Below are 21170 nucleotides of genomic sequence, written 5' to 3' on the forward strand. Positions count from 1 at the left end.
GACTCAGGGAGGGAAAGCATTTCTTTAGGTAGATCCTTTAAAAATCACCAACAGAGTAGAAAGAAGAGAAACACAAATGGGAAACCCATCTTCATCCAAGCCACTAATATTAAGGAAGCAGACTCTGTGCTAATAAGCACTTGATCTGTCTTATTTCACTTAATCCTTGCATAGCACCCTGAGATAAGATTCCAATATCATCCCAATTTTACAATTGAGGAAATACAGGCTCAGAGAGGTTAAGCAACTTTCCCAAAGTCACACAGCTTATAAACAACAAGACCAAGACACCAACATAAGTCTTGTTTTAATCAAAAGCCCATATTCTTAATCATCTATATCACAATAACTAGCTATATATGCTTTAGCGCTCACTGTCACCCCTTGCAATTTCCCTCATTGTATAAGAAGGAATACTATGTATCTTTCAAGGAACACTCCAGTGCCATCTCTTTTCTTAAGCATTCCCAGAATCCCTAGAATACTCTTTCCTCTAGGCCTTTGCAACCTCTAGTATAACAAGTCTTAGTATAGTATGATGTCTAGGGTCAGTATTAAAATAATAATCTATAATACGCTAACATTTATCAGACCCCCACATGATGTTAGACCTGCATTAAGCCAGTCACCTCACAGTAATAAATCTCACACTAATCCAAGGAGGTCAGTATTAATCCTATTCTTACAGATGAATAAACAAATATATTTTAAACACTGCGGTGAACAAAAGCTGAGTGGCCGTGTGGGAGAACCATACACTGGTTACCATGGCAAGAATCCCTTGAATTGTGCAATGCTTTTAACTACTAACATGTGCCTTGATCCTAACCGTTGATGGTTAATGCTATACTGGTGTTAAATAAATTCATCTGTACATTCCACCAATATTTACTGAGCACCTACCGTAAGTGAGCCCCGTGAAGGGCACTAGAATTGGCTAGACACAATCTCACTGAGTCATTTTGTCATTTGCTCCTAGTAACTTCAGCAATTTGAAAGGGTAAGTTATTAAAGTCTCCACCATCTTAATGACCTGCCCTGGGTCAAAGCATCAAGATTAGAACCAAGGTCTTCTGGTTAAGATCTTTTGATTTCACCAGCAACCCAGAGAAGAGCAAGCTGGCTTGGATCCAGCAGAACACATACTAATGGCTTGGTTTCATGAAACGAGTGTGGGATTTGTGGTCAGAAGCTGAGGGAGTAGGTCTTAGTTTAGGCACTTACCTACTATATGACTTGAAGTCATTACAATTTCCTCATTTTCAGGAAGAGAAAAGCCACCACTCTTATGGGGTAGCTGTAAGACTCAAACACGATCAGATATGTAAAGATACTGCTACAAGCGCTGAATACAGTAACGGCAAACCGGCAGGTTGAAATCCTGGTACTGTCTGTTATTAGCCTATACCCCTCCTCTCCCTTCCACCGGAAGCGCCTTCCTCACTGAGCATTCCTATTCTCCTGCTCCCTTTAATAATGAAGTCATTCTTGTTTGGTATGTTTTTGTATTTGCTAATATGGTTTTCTGGTAAATACAGGTAAAACTGCTTTATTCTCTATGTTTATTCCTTCCCTTCTGTGAACTGTAATTTTATAGTTGTGGGCTGGGAGTTCTCTCTCATTTGGGTGGGGGCATGCAGGACAGATTTTGAGGGGACAAGAGAGCTGGGAGGCTAGGGCAGAGAGACTTAGTAGGGCTGTAGTGAGTTAGGAAAGGTGGTAAGGGCAGAGATACCGGTACTGGAGAGGACTGACTCACCATGTAATCAATTACGTGTGGGGACCATGAGACTTAAGCACGGCGGGTGGATCTCTGCCTTGGGTGGTGGAGTGGAGGGTGGTGCTGTGACCCATTTCCAGAGGGGAAAAGCAGATGAGTCTTGGGCAATGAAGGAATAGGAATAGTTTTGAATGAGCTGAGTTGGCCTGTCTGATGTGAGTTTTCTGTTCATTAATTAGCTGAACTGACTAGAGACTGGAAGAGACACAAGGTTGAAGATGTGGAGATCAACAGCAGAGAGATGTGGGTTAAAGCTGCAGGAAGTAGATGAAATCAAGGAGAGTGCACACAGTAAAACACAAAACAACTGAGGGGAAGACACTGCCAACCCATGCAAAAATGAACGCTTGAGGAACAGGGACAGGCCAAGGAAAAGGATCCGGAGATGGAATACCGGGAAAGAGCAGCATGCCCCAGGATTTTGTTCCTGTCTTTGTTAAATTTTGAACATAGCAGGAGCCCTGATAAAAGGCAGCACCAAATGATGCCATGTCACTGCCACGACCTACTGTGGAGGCATCAAAAATGTTTCTTTTTCACTGATGCTGACCAAACTCGGTTCTCTTCTGACGGTAGGAAAGGTTTTGCCATTTCCCTCTTCCGACTCAGGCAGGGGGCAGGAGCTCTGGTCTGCACCTCCTGGCTGCTGGGAGTCTGAGAAGCACCAGGCAACTACACACTTCCTGATGCGTGGAGTCCACTGGAATCACAATTCTTTGCTGATGACAGAAAAGTAGTCTTTAAAACACTGACCTGTTATCAACTGCTGTCACTGTTGATGAGGTAGAATGTGTGCATATGCCTAGCATGCACACCACACACCTACACACGCTTCCTAGCTCCCCCCCCTCAAAGCCTGTAACAGCCTCCAGGGGAACCATGTTAAAACAGCGCAATTAACTAGAACTGCTACAAACTCAATAACTCACCTACCTAATGAAGCAATACAAGGAAAATTGGACCTCTTTTAATAAGAATTTTAAAAGAGACAAGACGTAAAGGTCAAATGCCATTTCTGGATCCCAGCTCTTTTCTTCTTCCCTCCCATTCTAAAGCAGTTAATACCAAGGAGACAACGCACACTGTACTAATCCTTATAAAACCAAGGAGGCAGCCAATCATGCTATTATACCCAAGGGCAAATTTTTTTCTTTCCAACCCAACCCCCAAGCTAAGTGCCTCCCCTGATCTATTTCTGAACGTTTTATTATGCAAACCTAAAGGATTTCAATTACAATAATTCTTGTCCTTCTCCAGCCCAACTCACAAAAGCGGAACTGAATTACCAGCAATTCTAGGCCATAAGGGTGGTTTTTGCTTCTTACCTTCCCTCCAGAGTCACCTTAATCTAGAGAGTCTTCTCTCCCAACCCCTTCTGTCGGAGTAGGGAACACAGCTGTGTTTATGCCACCCCACTAGTTAGCATATCATGACGCCGTACATGTCCATCAACAAGCAGTCTGCCCAGTCTACACAGCTCTCATGGAGCAATTACACCGCAGGCTAGTAAAACCCACTCACACTCTCCCACTGGCTTCCCGGTGACCTCTCAGGATGGGTGCACGGGACAAGGGCCCAGAGGGGCAGAGGAGACAGGGCTGGCAGACATGAGAACTTATACTTCTTAAAGAACCTACTCTATTTTGGTGTCCACACTGAGTTTACATAGGTCATTTCCCCTGATGCTCACAACCACCCCATGTGGTAGATCTAGCATTTCACAGACAGGGCAACTAAGGCTTGGAGAAGTTTAGGAAGACCGCCACAGTTCCTAAGCAGTGGAGCTATTGGTAGCACACCAGGCGATATGGCTACCTGAGGAGTTTAGTGGATGGTGCTGAGAGATGACAAGTGCTGAGCCTGGACCAGGATGAACTTTAAGGCAATCCACTCTCACATGTGACAAGTCCCTGAGGTTTGATAAGAAAGGGAGCAGCGCAGGGCAGCCCTCTAGAGGTTCTGGGCTGGCAAGCTAATTCCCAGCCTATGGTGCTTAATTAGGAGTTGTTGGATTACCAGAAGAAGCTTGTCATAGGAGGGCCTCACTTACATAAGGAAGTTCTATCCATAATGTATGTTAATCTTAAAAATAAAACTGTTAGTTATTTTACCAAAAAAATGGGTTTTCTCAGGATTAGTAGAGAATTACAATTCAGGCCATTCAAGCTATGACAAAATTATAAGCAAGTCCAGAGAACAGAGAAGACTGCTCTTTTATGGGGGGAGGGGGTGGGGGAGGGTTCTGAGGAGATGCTATAAACAAAAGTTCATCTGAATAAACCAGGAGTTTGAAGTGTAGTGGCTTGTCATTGGCTAGGCTACTATTGGGCAAGGGGAAAATCTTTCTTCCTCCTGCTGGGTTAGTAAATTATAAGCTTCCTCCTGTGGGGAGTGCAAGATCTGTCTCTTCCTGTTGGGGTCTGCAACGGATAGCAAGTGTTAGGGGGTGAGAGCTCCCCCTTCTGGCCTCCTCGCTCCATATTAAATGAGGTTTTCTTTATTCAATTTCAGAGGTGGTTCTTAAGGGCATGGCTCTAAAGGGGGGCTTCTGCCATAATTTCAAAGCCAGTGAGACAAAGTAAAACTTATGACTAGCAACCCATTTGTTTTTGCTTTCAAACAATCTACTAAAGTCAACTGCATTGACTTCAACTATGCAGGGTCCTAGGGAGAGTCCCAAATCCTTGTTTGTGCTTAACTATCAGTCCTTTAGAGAAGTGGCTGCTCATTCCTGCAGTCAGTGAATGTTTACTGTGCATCCCCCACAAGCGGAGCACCAGGCTGAGCCCTGGATCTGAGAGGTGACCAGGCCATCGGTTCCATAATCTTAGACAGGGCTAGGAAGGCAAAATCCTAGGACCAAGACTCCATGTAACAGGAGGCTCTATTCTAATCTAGGGGCTCATCATAGGCTTCCCTATGAAAGGTGTCCCTGAGAAAGGGACACCAAAACTAAGGACCTGAAGTGGTGCCTGGGTGGCACAGTTGGCTGAGCATTCTGACTCTTGGTTTCAGCTCAGGTTGTAATCACATGGTCATGAGATGGAGATCTGTGTTGGGCTCTGTACTCAGCCCAGAGTCTGCTCTTGGGATTCTCTCTCCCTCTCATGCTCTTTCTCTCTCTGAGTAAGTAAATCTTAAAAAGACATAAAACCCAAAAAACTAAGTACCTGAAAATGACTGAAAGGTATCCAGACAGAAAGGTCAGAGAAAATTGTTGTGGATGGAGGGGAGAGCAGGGTAGAAGCCTGGGGGCCAGAATGAGCTGGGCATGTCTGCAGATACTCCTAGTGGTCTGAGGCTGCTGAGCTCCAGCTTACTACTACACAAACCCGGTCCACTTGCATCAGAAGGGCCAGCACAGGGAGAATAACCCAGAGGACAGGACAAGACAAAGAAACCTTGCACCATGTGCCCCTGCCCTGCTCTGCTCTGCCTCCCTTCTCACACTCCCATCAAGGCCTGAGGGCCAGTGTGCCAGGAGCAGCAGCAGCCAGCAGGGGCGGGAGGAGGCCCAGGACTGCATTTTCTCCTTGGGGTTCACTTCTGCTGGGTGCTGGTGTATTCAGAATGCAGCGCTCATCCTCACCAGCCATTACAGGCCAAACATGCCTTCCAGGAGCTGTCTTACCAAGCCATTGCCCTCACTAATATAATATTATCAAATTTCTAATGCGGGTACTCTAAAGCAAATGTACTGTTACCAGCACGCCACTGGGCACATTTTTCAGAAGGAAACAGCTGCTCACTGAATCTGTCACTTTTCCTCTACTCGGTACCATGCGCACAGAACAAGAGCAGGCTGAGGGCTGTTTTTCTACCGTACCTTCCTTCAAGCATGCTCAAGAGGCAGCATCAGGTCTTTCCACAGAACCTAGAGGGTCAGCCATGGCACAGCTCCTGAGGAGTTTCCCAGATGGCATGACAAAGCTTTGACAACTAGGGCCTGTGTCTCGGAATCTTAAGGTACAGATATCAGAGCTTCTAGTTCACTAGTCTAGTCTCCTCATTTACAGACCTGAAAATGCAGTCCAGAGAAGTCAAGTAAAAGGTCTGTCATCACACAGCCAGTGAGCTGTAGAACTACAAGTTGGTTCCTTTCTCAGCTGATTTCCTTACATAAAAAACAGATTTATTTTGTAGGTTGTGAGGCCTAAATAAGAGAGCCTGTAACCCAGCAGTGCCAGAAAGGTGGCAAGTGTCCAATGACTAGTGACTGTCTGCAAAACTTTGTCTCTTAGATCTCCGAAACAACCCATTCCCTTTCCTGGGGCCTCATTTTGCTGAATTCCCACTGAGGAGAGAAAACAGACTGGCCATGGGGTTAACGTGTTCACCGCTGGTGTGCGGCCAATAACTGATCGGGGGTCAACCGAACTCTCTCCTTGTTCTCAGATCTCAAGTCCAGTTCTTTGCCCTGCCAGTTCCACCCCTGCCAGACTCTCTGTTGTCTCTGGAGGGCTGGTGTGATCAGAGAAGACATCCCTGAAGACAGCCACGTCTCCTTCCCTTTAGCTACTCTGAGTTGGAAGAGGCTAATAAGCAAAATCCATTTGAGAAGGCGTAGACAGGAACTCTCCAACTTTTACCTATGAGGGTGAGGAGTGGAAAAAGATCCTATAGATACCCACACCAATTCTACCAATAGCTGACAAAAAAATCACCCAAACCATGGAATAAACATGAACTTCTGACAAGACAACCAAATGGGCCAATCAGCTCCACACACCAGCTCTTCAGGGCCCCCGCTACCCCCTTCCCCTCCCTCCTTTAAAATAACCATCCAACCATGTAAATTGCCCGGTGCAAGTGTCTGTTAGTCTCCAGCAGAACTGTCAATGCTCCTAAGTTGCTGGCCTTCCAGATTACACTGTAGCTTCTTCCTCGGGGGAGGGATGCAGCAGGCCACCAGACAATAGCAGGAGGAGACTGGCTGAGCAGTAACTACTCTGGTTACGGCATCGCAATTCATGGCAGCATTTTGCTGGGAGTGTGTACCACCAGGGAGGAGAAACATAAAAAGGGGAACCTGGGCTGTAAATAGTTTATTTCGGCAATTCCTGATATTGGCTGAATCATACTTTAATACAGAACTACAGGAAAGCACCACTCTGGAGGTGACATGTGTTCCCACCTCATTACTCTTTTCAAAAGGGTCTTCCATCAGAGAGACACCTCACCACAAATTACAGCAAAGAAAACAAAACCCTCACGCACAGGAAATGGAACCACAGGATTTAAGGGAGCAGAGAACCAAAGCAACAAAGACCATCAGTGATCTGGGGTCTCCGGGCTGCATTTCCATGCACAAAAAATGGGAAGAAAAAAAAAAGTGGCCCTCAGAGTCCGCTCCTCAACCGCACATCAGTTTTTCAAAGTAGCTCTCATTTCCCACCCCCCATTCCTTCTAATGCACCTAAAGTAGGCTGATTTCTCCAGTGAACCCTACCTTCATGTTCCTTCTCAGTGGTTCCCACTTTCTTGATCTTCCTGGGAGATTTCATAAAGAGGGGAAAGATGGTTCGTAAGCCAAGAATATCAACAAACTTATGGCAATTGTCTGTGCCCTCGGGTCCAATCATGGCATGGTCCAGCACTTTCAGGGCACTGCTCCGGGAGATCTTCTTTTCTCTGGGAACAAAAGAGGTTTCATATAAGGCACTTCATAGGAATGTTCTAGTCTCCAAAAAAGTGGGGGGGGTCTCATTATAATGGGGGGAAAAGAAAGAAAAAACAAAACAACTGTCCACCAATGACAAAATTATCACATAATGATAGATTTACACAGAATATTATATACTTCTTAATAATTAGGAAAGTCCATAATAGAATGACTAAATTCCTATGGTCAGAATGATAAGCACAAAAGGTAATATTCAAAATTCTATATGAAGCATTACCTCAATTATGTGAAAAATATGCATTAAAAGACTGGAAAGAAATGGATCAAAATGTTAACAGGTTATTTCAGGGTGGTGGGATTATGAATTATCTTATTATTCCTTTTTCTTTCTTTTAATAGCTTTATCAAAATATAATTCCCATACCACACAATTCACCCATTTAAAATACATAATTCAATGAATTTTAGTATATTCACAGATATGTGCAAATATCACCACAGTCAATTACAGAACATTTTCACTATCCTGACAAGAAATCCCCTACTCTTTAGCTGTCACCCCCCCCTCCCCTCCCCATCTCACCCTAGCAACCATGGACTACTTCCTGTTTCTATGGCTTTGCCTATTCCGGACATGTCAGGTAAAGGGTATCCTACAATATGTGGTCTTTTGTGACTGGCTTCCTTCCCTTAGCATAATGTTTTCAAGATTCATTCAAGCTGTAGCATGCTTCGTATTTCTTTTCTGTAGCCGAATTAACACCTCATTGTATGCATATGCTACAATTTGTCTATCTGACATGAACATTGGGGGTGTTTCCACCTTTTGGCTATTATGAATAATGCTGCCAAAAACATTCACATACAAGGTTCTGAGTGGACATATGTTTTCATTTCTCTTGGATGTATGTATACATAGAAGTGGAATTGCTGGGGCATATGGTAATTCTTTCTTTAACTTTCTGAGGAACCATCAGTGTCCAAATTGACATGCCCACAAACAGTATGTAGGTGTCCTGACTTCTCCACATCTTTACCAATACCTGTCAGCTGACTTGTTGGTTCTGGCCATCCTAGTGGGTGTGAAATGTTATCTCACTGTAGTTTTTGTTTGTTTGTTTGTTTGTTTTTTAAAGATTTTATTTATTTATTTGACAGAGAGCACAAGTAGGCAGAGAGTCAGGCAGGGAAAGAGAGGAGGAAGCAGGCTCCATGCTGAGCAGAGAGCCCGATGTAGGGCTCGATCCCAGGACACAGGGATCATGACCTGAGCCAAAGGTAGAGGCTTAACCCACTGAGCCAACCAGGTGCCCCTATCTCACTATAGTTTTAATTTACATTTCCCTGATAACTAATGCTGTCAAGCACTTTTCCTGTGCTTATTACGCATTTGTTTATCTTCTCCAGAGAAATGCCTATTCAGATCCTTTGCCTGTTTTTTAATTAGCTTAATTCTTTTTATTACTTAGTTGTAAAAGCTCTTTATTCTGGATACAAGTCCCTGATATATGATTTGTAAATATTTTATTCTATTCTAGGAGCCATCTTCTCACTTTCCTGATGGTATCCTTTGAAGAACACCAGTTTTTAATTTTGTTGAAATCCAACTCCCTTGTTTTGTCTTTTGTTACCTGCATTTTTGGTGTCAGAGCTAAGAAACCACTGCCAAATCCAATGTCATAAAGATGTACCCCTATGTTTGCTTTTAAGTGTTTAATTAAGTTCCAATATTTAATTCTTTGATTCATTTTCAGTTAATCTTTCTATGTAGTGTGAAATCATGATACAACTTCATTCATTTGCATGGGGATTCCCAACAGTCCTAGCACTATTTGTTGAAGACTAATCTTCCCCCTTTCCATAGTCTTGGTATTCTTGTTGCAAATCAGCTGACCACAGACACAGTTTTTATCTTTGGATTCTCAAATATATTCTAATTTATGCCAGTACCACACTGTCTTGATTACCAACCACTGCTTTGTAATAAGTTTTAAAATTGGGAATCCTACATTATTATTATTTTTTCAAGACTGTCTGGCTATTCTAGGTCCCCTGAAATTCCATATGAATTTCAGGATCAGTTTGTCAATTTTTACAATGAAGTCAGCTGGCTTTTTGATAGGGATTGTGGTGGATCTGTATATCATTCTGGGGAGTACTGCTATCTTCACACTATTAAGCCTTCAATCCATGAATATGAAATATTTTTCCATTTATCAGCTCTCCTTTAATTTCTTTCAACAACGTTTTATAGTTTTCAGAGTATAAATTTGCACTTCTTTTGTTAAATTTATTCCTAGGTATTGTATTCTTGATGCTATTGTAAATGGAACTGTCTTCGTAGTTTCATTTTTGGACTGTTCATTCCAAGTGTACAGAAATACAACTGATTTTTATACACCGATCTCTACATTATTCTGCAACTTTGCTGAACTCACTTATTAGTTCTAATAATTTTTTGGTGGATTCTTTAGGATTGTCTACAGACAAGATAATGTCATTTGCAAAAACAAATAGTTTTCCTTCTTCCTTTCCAACCTGGATGCCTTTTACTTCATTTCCTTGTCTAACTGCCCTGGCTAGAACCTTCAGTACAATGCTGAATATAAGTGGGGAAGGAGGATATCCTTGTCTTGTTGGGGATCTTAGGGGGAAAGCATGCAGTCTTTCACCATTAAGCATGATATTAGCTGTGGATCTTTTGTGGATGCTCTAATGCGAAAGGTTGGAGAAGTTCTCTTCTATTCTTAATTTAGGGTTTGTTTGTTTGTTTTAATCATGAAAGCTGTTGGGTTTTGTCAAATGCTTTCTGCATCTTATTATTCCTTTCTCTATTTTTCAGTATCTTTCATTTTTCCATAATGAACATGCATTACTTTCTAGACTTAGGAAAGTTAAATTGTTTTCAAGAAAAAACAAAGGTGATTTTTCCCCTGCCAATGGCTACTGTTCTTGCAAACGGTTCTTTAAGGGTATGATTTTCTATAACCTTACAGTGTTTTCTTCAACACTCTATGAGGTAGAGAAGAACAAGTCAATTGTTTCATATCTTAGTATACCTGGTAAATCAACCAACCAAGCCAATATTCAGTATTTACTGAGGACTTAGTATTGTAGTAGACACAAGAGAAAATAAAAAATTAAGACATGGCTTCTGCTTTCAAAAACATGAAAATCTATTCAGGGAGACTAAATTAATATGAAATAATAAGGCAAAAGTAGAAGTCAGCAAATAACTTTCTCCCCCATGTATTATTCAATCTAGAAATATTTACTGGCTACATCTCCTGTGAATAAGACAGATCAAGTTCCAGTCCTCACGGAGCTTATACTCTAACTGCAGGAGACAAATGGAAAGTCAAGATACTTGATAGTGTTAAGTGTCATGGAAATAATGCAATGTAAAAGAATGAAAGGAGAGGATATTTTAGGTTAGGTTATTAATTAAAGCCTCTTTAGGGTTAACATCTGTGTTGAGATCTGAGTGTTGAGAGGATTCAGTCTTGTACATTTTAGGGGCAAACATTAAAGGCAGAAGAAATAGTATGTGCAAAGACCCTAAGGTGGAAATGTGCTGGCATGGTCTTAGAACAGACAGAAGGCTGGCTTTCTGAAGCAAAAAGGAATGGTATTCCTAGCTTAGATCTGAAGGGAAAAATGAACTATACCAAAGGCCATGTTACCTTGTCTTGTATGATACAATAAGACCTTCAAGTAAAGAACTGCTTCTAGGAGTTGGAGATATAGTTCAACATACTTGTTCTGAGACCATTATGTGTGTTTCAGTTACTTTAGAGGGAGAGCTTGTTATGTATTTGGAGGAGTACTATAGGAAAAGACAGATATATATATATATATATATATATATATATATATATACATACACACACACATATATATAATATACATAATATATATATTATATATACACAATATATACTATTCCTATAGTATATATTTCTATATAAAATATAGAAAGTATATATTTCTATATAAAATATATATATAAATATATACTATATATACAGTATATATTTTCATATATATAAATATTTGAAAGCAGGTGAGAGAGTAAGAGGGATGAGTATGAGCTACTCCTAGTAAAGCCTGGAGAAGAAAGTCTATTAGTTTGAGAAGGAAACCAGGGTAAGATTTTTTTTTTTAATATTTTATTTATTTATTTGATAGAGAGAGATCACAAGTAGGCAGAGAGGCAGGCAGAGAGAGGGGGAAGAAGCAGGCTCCCTGCTGAGCAGAGAGCCCCATGCGGGGCTCAATCCCAGGACCCTGAGATCATGAACTGAGCCGAAGGCAGAGGCTTTAACCCACTGAGCCACCCAGGCACCCCCAGGGTAAGATTTTTAAAAAAATTATTACTTTTAAGAATATGGACAATCCAATCATATCTTTTGAGCATCAAGAAGCCAATGATGATAAGGATATTAAAGATATAAAATGGGAGAATGGACAGATGGAGTTAAGGTGATTATCAGGAAAGGGGAGGCAAGCCTAACCAAAAAGGTAGAAATAACATAACCCAAAGCCCTTCACCCCATTTCTCACCTGAAAACCAAAGAAAAGGAATCAGAAAGAACACCCCTTTGGCTAGGCCTCTGTAGAGGAAATAATACTAAAACACTGCATTATTAAAGTGCTAAGGATGACAAGGCATGCTTATCCTAGGTGAGAGTAGCCAGCCAAAACTGAGTCCAAGTAAGGGGAAAAAAAGGCGAGTATGTAAAAATCTTTTTTTTTAAATAAAGATTTTATTTATTTATTTGACAGAGAGAGAGAGATCACAAGTAGGCAGAGAGGCAGACAGAGAGAGGGCAGGGGGAAGCAGGCTCCCTGCTGAGCAGAGAGCCTGATGTAGGGCTCAATCCCAGGATCCTGAGACCATGACCTGAGCTGAAGGCAGAGGCTTTACCCACTGAGCCACACAGGCACCCCTAAGTACGTAAAAATCTCGTTGACATTGCCCCTTGGTGTTAGCCCATCCGGGTTTACCTGAGACTGTTCCATTTTTGGCACTGAAAGTGCCACATCCTGGGGAACCTCTCAATCCCAGACAAACCAAGACAGACATCTTACTTGGTATCAACCTCAAAAGACCAAGGATGTATTGTAAATATTCCTACCTTAACTCTCCTCACCAAAGAATTAGTCAAAACAGCTCACAGATACTCACAAATAACACTCAACATAACTACTGAGTTTAAAAGAAAAAAAAAAAAGGTTCCTATTGAGCTCGTGCCTTCATGCAGCAGGCACTGCACTAGCTGCTGGGAATTCTAAGCTCCCTATCTTTGAGCAATTTAAGGACAGTTAAACAAAAATAATTTCAAAAGCCCAAAATGATGGAAATTAAGTCCAAGGAGGTGAGAGGTAGAGAAAATTAATTTTATCTAGGACAAGTCAGTGAAGGTGTCACATGAAGGTAACATCTGAACACGGTCTGAAGAATGAGTACTGGCCAGGCAGAGAGGAGAGTGAGGCCACTGGTGACAGTGTGGGTACACAGCCCATGCAAAGGTATGGGAGACCATAAGATTATGCCACCCAGGGGAAGCAGAGGTAGCTGTGAATGACTGGGGCTGGCAGATGACTGAGGAGAGGTGGGCAGAGGTCACAGCAGGCCCTAGATGTGTTCTTGGGGCCCTTGGGCTCCATGCCACAGACATTGAGAAGCCATGAGATGTTGAAGAAAAGGAGGGCACTGGACTGGATGGATCCATCTAGAAAGCTTACTCTGGTGGCTGTGTGATGAAGGTACTAGAGCAAAGACAGGGCTGGGGAGCAGGGAGGACAGTTAGGAGACCATGACACTGCTATCAGTGTAAAATGACAAAGAGTGTGCCTACCATACTAGTATAAAAATGACTAGTGAGACATGAAACCTTAAATATCAGGAGTAGGGTAAACAAGGTTCCAAATTCAGCAGAAAAGGGTTTTTTGCACCAAGCTGGAATTCTAACAGGAAACAAGGCAAATAATACATTTGTTTTCACTGCGGCTGGACTCGAGCATCCTACTTCACAAAGCTGAATTTGCAAAGGTTATGACTAGGGCACATAACGATGTGAGCAGAAATTAGGAAACCGAGCTATAATATCCTCATTGTTTAGTCACTAGGAAAAGGCCTCCTGACATGAAGGATGGTCGTGTACCAGGGCACCTTCAGTTACCATGCAGCATACATTCAAACCATTTCACAAATAACACAGCAATCTTGGAAATACTAAAGGTAAAAACTCTGATTTGGCCAAGTCTCCCTCTCTCTTTTTTCCTGCCTAAGCAAATTCAACAAACAAAAGATTTTAAAAGTAAAACCTTTCTTCACGTAGGCAGTGTAAGACACGTTTAAAGGGGGCAGTAATTGCATATTGATCACCATTTAGGCAAGCTGCATGGAGGTGAACTTTGGAATATTCATTGGCTTAAGTTCGGGCTTTTAGCAATCAATAGCTGTTTGGCCTGACTTTCTTGGGTTGACTTTATTTGAAATACTTATTCTACTGGAGGACAAGTAGTTTATCTTAGTCTTGTCTGGGTTCATCGGGTTGTCGATCACGCCAGGACCAAAGTGAATGCTAGCCTCTGTAAAAGTGGGTGGTTGTGGGAAATGACACAGAGTCATCTACTGCTCCTTATTCTGCCAAAATGAACCTTATGAGGAGGAAGGGATGGGGAGAGGAAAGTTTCTTAATTAGCTTGTTCTTCTTTAATATGCAAAACCACTTTTGCAATAAACACACATTTTGACTATAATTTTGTTTTGTTCATTTGTTCTTTTCATCAGATATATGAGGTACCTAACAGGTGCCAGATATAAGTTGACGACAGAGAGGCAGGCACAGCTTGTGTGTGTCAGAAACCCAGCTCACAGGCGAGATAGATATGCAGATGATGAGTATAATGAGAAAAGCAAAGCACCACAGTAAAGGTTTTGTTCTACAAAGTAGAACATGACTGTAGGAAGGAGGGCTGATGGTATCTGCGACACAGAGGCCTCACAAGAGATAATGCCTGAACCATCATCCATTCACTGGATGTCTTTCCCAGACAGGTGAAAAGGGAGAGGGTGTTTCAAGCAGATGGAAACAACAGCACATGAGAAGACACAAGTGAGCTGGGAACATTCAGGAAAGCGGTGCATGGTACAGTTAGAATACAAAGAGCAAGAGGGGCAGCAGCAAAACATGAAGCCTGCTGATTCTGTGTATTAGAAAGATTACACCTGCCACAGTGGATCGAACAGTATGCGGTGGTGGTGAGGGGAGCAGAAGACAGAGGGAAAATATATTAGAGGCAGAGAGACGGGGAAAAAAAAAAAGCAAAGTAATTGTAGACTAGGAGTGAAAAGGACTGAATTCAGATTGAACCTGAGGTGCCTATGAGACATAGCTTCGATGTCCAGCTTAAACTTATGGGTCTGAAGTCTGGGAATGAGATTAAAAATAGGGGCAAATTTGGAAGAATTATTCAATCTATGGGCAGTGTCTGAATCCATGGTGTAAATACGACTACCAGGAAAGGGTACAGAAAAAAGGGAAGAACCTTGGAGGAAAGTGACTTGAAGAACAAGTGAAAGAGGTAAAGTCTACTCCCTCCCTAAGCAAAATGGACTGGTGAATGGGGAAGAAAAAAAGTGACAGGCAGTCTTTAAAAGATACTGAGAACCACAAACTAGTCCTGGCAAGAAACTTGGATAATGCCATATGAAATCATTTTTGTTTGCTTGACAATGTACACAATAAAGTTAATTTCCTTTTAGCTCCCAGGACAGAAGATCACTTTCCAGGATCTAGGATTTCTATGAATGAGACAGTGAGATCAATGTAACTAAACTCATAACTGCTCTCAAACTATTGTGCCAAAGAACACTGGTGCTCTGGGAGATGCTAAGAGATACTCCACCGCTAAAACACAATAATGGCGATCTTCTATGTTACTAGACATAACTTTTCAATTTTCCATTTCAATTCCCATCCATTTTTCATAAACTCCTGGTACCAACCACTGCTTGACTAACTGCCAGAGAACAAAACAAATATGTAGAAAACAGAGGTTAAGATTTCAGTGTATAGCACTATGGTGGGCCAGATATGCAGAGAAACCACTCACAGAATGGCTGAGCTGACAGTAAAGTAAGATGAACAATCAGTGACCAAAATCCAGGGCTCTGAAGAGCACAGGTTGGCAAATGTTATGCAAAGGGCCAGAAAGAAAATACCGTAGGTTTCATGGGCCGTGTATGGTGTCTGTAGCATCTTTTTCTTTGTGTGTGTTTTAAAATACATGTGACACTTCTAAGGTACAAAAACGATTCTTAGCTTGTTGGTCACAGAAAAACAGGCCTTAGCTGCCAATCCCCAATAAAGAGGATCAACAAAGCTCAAATCTGGTTCTTCAAAACCACCAATAAAATGGACAAACCTTTGGCAAGGTAATCAAGAAAGAGAAAAAAAGCACCCAGAAAAAACCAATAACGGGTATGGTAAGAAAGGGCGAGAACTACAGATAGAGCAGATATTAAGACAACAGAGCATAAGGCATAGTTTTATGTCAAAAACTTGGAAAACAGGTGAGATGGACAAATACCTAGGAAAATATAAATTTCCCCAACTAACTCAACAAAAAGAAAAAAGAAAACCTGAATGGGTCTATAGCCATCCAGAAAACTCAATCAGTAGTTAAAACCTTCTCTCAAAGCAATCACTACACTAAGTTCTATCAAATATTTAAGAAGGAAATAATTCCAGTATTACTTAAACTCCTACATTCTTCGATTCATTTAATAAAGCTTAAAAAAAAAAACCTTTCTGAGAGTAAACTTATAGCCCAAACTCACTCAGGTATAGGTATCAAATTCCTACATAAAATACAGAATCTTAGAAAACATAAAAAAGATGGGCTTCTTCCAGGAAAGCAAGGCTAGCTCAACACTAGAAAATCCATTAATGCAATTTTCACCATAATAACTTTAAAAAACCATTTCGATAAATGCAGAAAAAGCATTTGATAAAATTGGTTGATCAATTATGTAAAATCTGTGACATCAGTAAGAGAAGAAATTTCCTTAATCCGCTAAGTGCTAGCTCCAAAAAACTCGAAACAAACATTATACTCAATAAAATGCATTCCCTGTAACACTAGGAATAAGAAAAATTTGCCCTTGATCACTACTCCTTCCTATTTAACCCCACATTAGAAGTCACAGCTAGTAAAATGTAAATACACACATACACACAACTAATAAATTATTGAAATGAAATGTGACAGAGAATAATCTTGTTCCCACCTATTAACTACTACTCCCTAATAGGGGCATATACCCAGGAGTTTCCTAGTAAAAGTTTAACAACTAGCTGTCCGGGAAAAAAGTGCTGATTTGTCTTATTTTCCAATTTACATGGTGTAAATACTCCCACTATACTGGATTTCAAGTTACCAATGTGATCCCACTAAACATGGTGTTGGAAAGAGAGGTATACAATGAGCTTTCATGAGCCTGTACGAGCTAGCTCAAACTTATTACTGTTTATACTTCCTTCCCCGCACCATGGACATCAAGCTTGGCCATGTGACTTTTTATGGCCAATAAAATGTGAGCATAAGTAATATATGTGTCTTCAGAAGAGAAGTTTAAAGATTTATTGCATTATTCAGCCTTTCTCTCTGCTATGAGAAAGTCGCATCCCATTGAACACTGTTCCTTTAGTGTGGATCCCAAAACAAAGATGTGAAGCAGAACTTCAGATGGCCAGTGATGGATGTATCAGGAGTGAAAAATAAACATGTCACTGAAAGTCCTTGAGGTTGCAGAGTTGCTACTGCAACAAAACCAGACTGATATGTGACAGAGGAAAGTTGCTTAATATAAGATCAATATATAAAAGTTACCTGTATTACTGTCCACTAGCATTGAATAGTAAGAAAATGTATACTAGAAAGTATTTTTTTATAAAGATTTTATTTATTTATTTGACAGAGAGAGGCATGCAAGCAGGAGGAGAGGCAGATGGAGAAGCAGACTTCCCAATGGGTAGGGAGCCCAATGCAGTGCTCGATCCCAGGACCCTGAGATCATGACCTGAGCTGAAAGCAGACACCCAACCGACTGAGCCACCCAGGCACCCCAACTAGAAAGTACTTTTAAAAATAGATAATGCACTCTTGGACTTCCACTTTGGGCCAAGATGGAGTAATAGGGACTAAATTTATATCCTCCCCCCAAAACAAACTAACACACGAAAGGACAAAACATATAAAACAATGGTTTTCAGACACTTGACATCAGGTAGCACAAGACAGTGATTCCCCGAGAGAGGGAAACACATGCCATGAGCCCAGCTGGCTGCCTGGAGAGTCTCCAGGCCTCAGAACAGGGTGGAGACACAGGGCAAAGCAATAGGGCAGACCAGTGCAGCTGGAGCTCACAGGGCAGACTGCCAGACCATGAGCTGTGCAGAGATGCACACAGGGTCTCTGAGTCTGCAGCTGAGTGCTAATTAGGACGTGGCCTGTGAGGAAACTAACCAAGGCTGCAGAAAGAAGCCACCTGAAAGAAGGGGAAGCAATGCCTAGAACTCATCCAGGGCCAGAAATAGTTTGTGTTCCCACCAGCTGGAGTGGAAAAACTGTGAATTCACAGTGCATCAGGTGGAGTCCTCAGGAGGGTACTACTTCAGTCCTGAGGCAAAATTAACCAGAGACTAAAAGCTAGTCTGGTCCCACCTAACAGAACTTAAAAGTAGGCCTCCACAGGAACAAACTACTTCTAGTAATTTAACTATATCCTAGAAAAAGGTTCAAGAATATTTATAAGGAGAAACAGATACACACACACATACAGACATGCACACACATCCAGCATCCAACAAGGTAAAATTCACAATATTTAAATTTCAGAAAAAAATTAACCGGCATTTAAAGAGGCAGGAAAATATGAACTATAAACAGGAGAAAAATAATAAAAATAACATAGATGACAGAATCAGAAGACGTTAGTTTTATTATAACTATATTTGATATATTCAAGAAGGTTAAAAAAAGCTTCAGTACTGCTAACTAGAAACAGGGAAGATATCTACAGAAGAAAAATACAATGTTTAATGAACAACACACTAGATGAGATTAAGTGCAGAAGAAAAGAGTGAGCTTGAATACATAATAGAAACTAAAACACAGAAAGAAAGAAAAGACTGAAATTAATTAATAGATTACCAGTGAATGGTGGTTGGACAACTTCAAATAGTTTAATACACATGTAATTGGAGTTCTTGACAGGAGGATGGGGACAGGAAAAAAAAATTTGAAAATCCCAGTGATTTCAAAAATTTCCACTATTGATGAGATCTATAAGCTCACAGATCCAAGACACTCAATGAAGCCCACACACAAGAGACATGAAGGAAATTACATCAAGGTACCTCATAACCAGACTGCTCAAAATCAGCAAAAGAGAGGATCCTAAAAACATCCAGACAAAAGGGGACACCATTACACACAGAAGAACTAACATAAGAATGACAGCAGACTTCTCACAGCTAACCAAGCAATCCAGAAGACAGGGAAGCAATGTTGTTAAGAGAACTGAATGAAACAAAACAAAACAAAACAAAAAACAAAAACCCTATTAAAACAGAATTCTTTACCTGGTGAAAATATCATTCAAAGGTGAAGGCAAATATTTTTTTAGACATACCCAAGCTGATGAAAGTCATCACCAATAGACCAGCACTACAAGAGATGTTGAAGGAAATCGTTTGGGAAGAAAGAAACTGATACCAGATGAAAATCTGAATCTATACAAAGAATTCTCAAAGAGCACTGGTGATGGCAAATGAGTTGGTAAAAAAAAAAAGATTTTTTTCTAACTTTAAAAAAACTCTAAAAGATATTGATTATTTAAACAAAAAGATAAAACAATATGTATTGATATTTATAACATACATAGAAGTAAAATATATGACAACAATAGCACAAAAACCAGAAGAAATGGAAGTTTATTGTTACAAAGTCCTTACACTATAGATGAAATGGTATACTACTACCTGAAGACAGACTGTATACATTAAAGATGTATACTATAAATTTGAAAACAACCACTAAAAAAGCAAAGACAAAGAGCTAAGAAGCCACCCAAGAAAATAACACAGATTAATAAAAAATGTTAAGCTAAAGGAAGGCAGACGTGGGGCACCTGGCTGGCTCAGTTGGTACAGCAATTGACTCTTGATCCCAGGGTTATGAGTTCGGGCCCACGTTAGGAGTAGAGATTACTTAGGAAACAAAATCTTAAAAAAAAAAAAAAAAAAAAAAGGCAAAAAAAGCAAAAATGTAAATGGCATAAACATCTCAATTAAAAGGCAGAAATTGTTACGGAAGACTCCAATGTAATACTGCCCACAAAAAAACTTCCGCATTTTAAATATAAAGACACATAGACTTGCAGATGGCTGTCTTCTCAACATGTCCTCCCACAGCCTTTTTTCTGTGTACCCGTATTCCTGATGATGTCTCCTCCTTTTCTCATAAGACCACCAATTCTACTGGATTATGGACCTACCCTTATGACCCTATATAACCTTAATTACCATCTTAAAGGCCCTATTTCCAGATGCAGCCACCCTGGGAATTAGGGCTTCAAATATGAATAGAGGAGGGACAAAATTTACTCCGTGATAGATGGTAAAAGATGTAGTATGCCTATAGTAATCAAGAGAAAGTTGTGGTGGCTACACTAATATCAAACAAAGCAGATTTCAGATCAAGGGACATTAACAGGGATAAAGAGAGTTATTTCATAATGATGAAAGAGTCAATTAAGCGAGACAGCATATACTCCTAAATGTTTAAGCACCTAAAAGAATTTCCAAATACATAAAGTAAAAACTGACAGAACTCAAAGGAGAAACAGACATATTCAGTTATAGTCAGAGGTTTCAACACCCCTTTTATAACTGATAGAATAAGTAGACAGAAAATCTGTAAGGATATAGAAGATTTAAACATCACCATTAACTTAACCTAGTTGATATTTACAGAACATTCTTTTCAGATGCACGCGGAGTATTCAGCAACATAGACTATGTCCTGGGCTAAAACCAAGTTTTAATAAATTTAAAAAGATATAAAGTATGTTCTCTGATCACAATGGTACTAAAGTAGAAATAAAAAACAGAAAGATCATTTGGGAAATCCCCAAATATTTAGAAACTAAATAATACAATTCTATGAAATGAAAAGATAAATCAGAAAGTATTTTGAACTGAATAAAAGTATTTTTTTTTTAAATTTTATTTATTCATTTGACAGAGAGAGCAAGAGGGCACAAGCAGGGGGAGAGGGAAAAGCAGGCTCTCTGTTGAGCAGGGAACCTGACTTGGGCCTTGATCCCAGGACCCTGAGCAGAAGGCAGATGCTTAACTGTATGAGCCACCCAGGCACCCCTAAATAAAAGTATTTTGAACTGAAAATACAACATACCAGTATGTGTGTGACAAGGCTTAAGGCAGCAATTAGAGGGAAATTTATAGCATCAAACATATTAAAAAATAAGATCTTGGGACTCTTGAGTGGTTCAGTTGGTTAAGTGGTCAACTCTTGATTTAGGCTCCGGTCATGATCTCAGAGTGCTTGAGACTCTCTCCCTTTCCCTGTGTCCTTCCCCCAGTTGTCCTCTCTCTCTCTCTCTCTCTCTCTCTCAAATAAATAAATCTTTTAAAAAAATAAGATCTCAATTAAATGATCTTCAATTCCCAC

General features: G+C 40.6%; 1 protein-coding gene across 3 annotated transcripts in view; it reads right to left on the bottom strand.

Annotated features, from left to right (window-relative positions):
• Positions 1-21170, bottom strand: part of LOC111141552 (catenin beta like 1) — a 159251-nt gene that overhangs the window by 53800 nt on the left and 84281 nt on the right. For all 3 annotated transcript variants that reach the window (XM_022494174.1, XM_022494173.1, XM_022494172.1), the window contains exon 11: positions 7230-7411. In XM_022494174.1, coding sequence (XP_022349882.1) covers positions 7230-7411 — 182 coding nt within the window. The remainder of the gene's footprint in view (positions 1-7229; positions 7412-21170) is intronic.

The sequence above is a fragment of the Enhydra lutris genome, unplaced genomic scaffold (genome assembly GCF_002288905.1).
Source record: "Enhydra lutris kenyoni isolate GAN:26980312 unplaced genomic scaffold, ASM228890v2 scaffoldscaffold6, whole genome shotgun sequence".
NCBI lineage: Eukaryota > Metazoa > Chordata > Mammalia > Carnivora > Mustelidae > Enhydra > Enhydra lutris.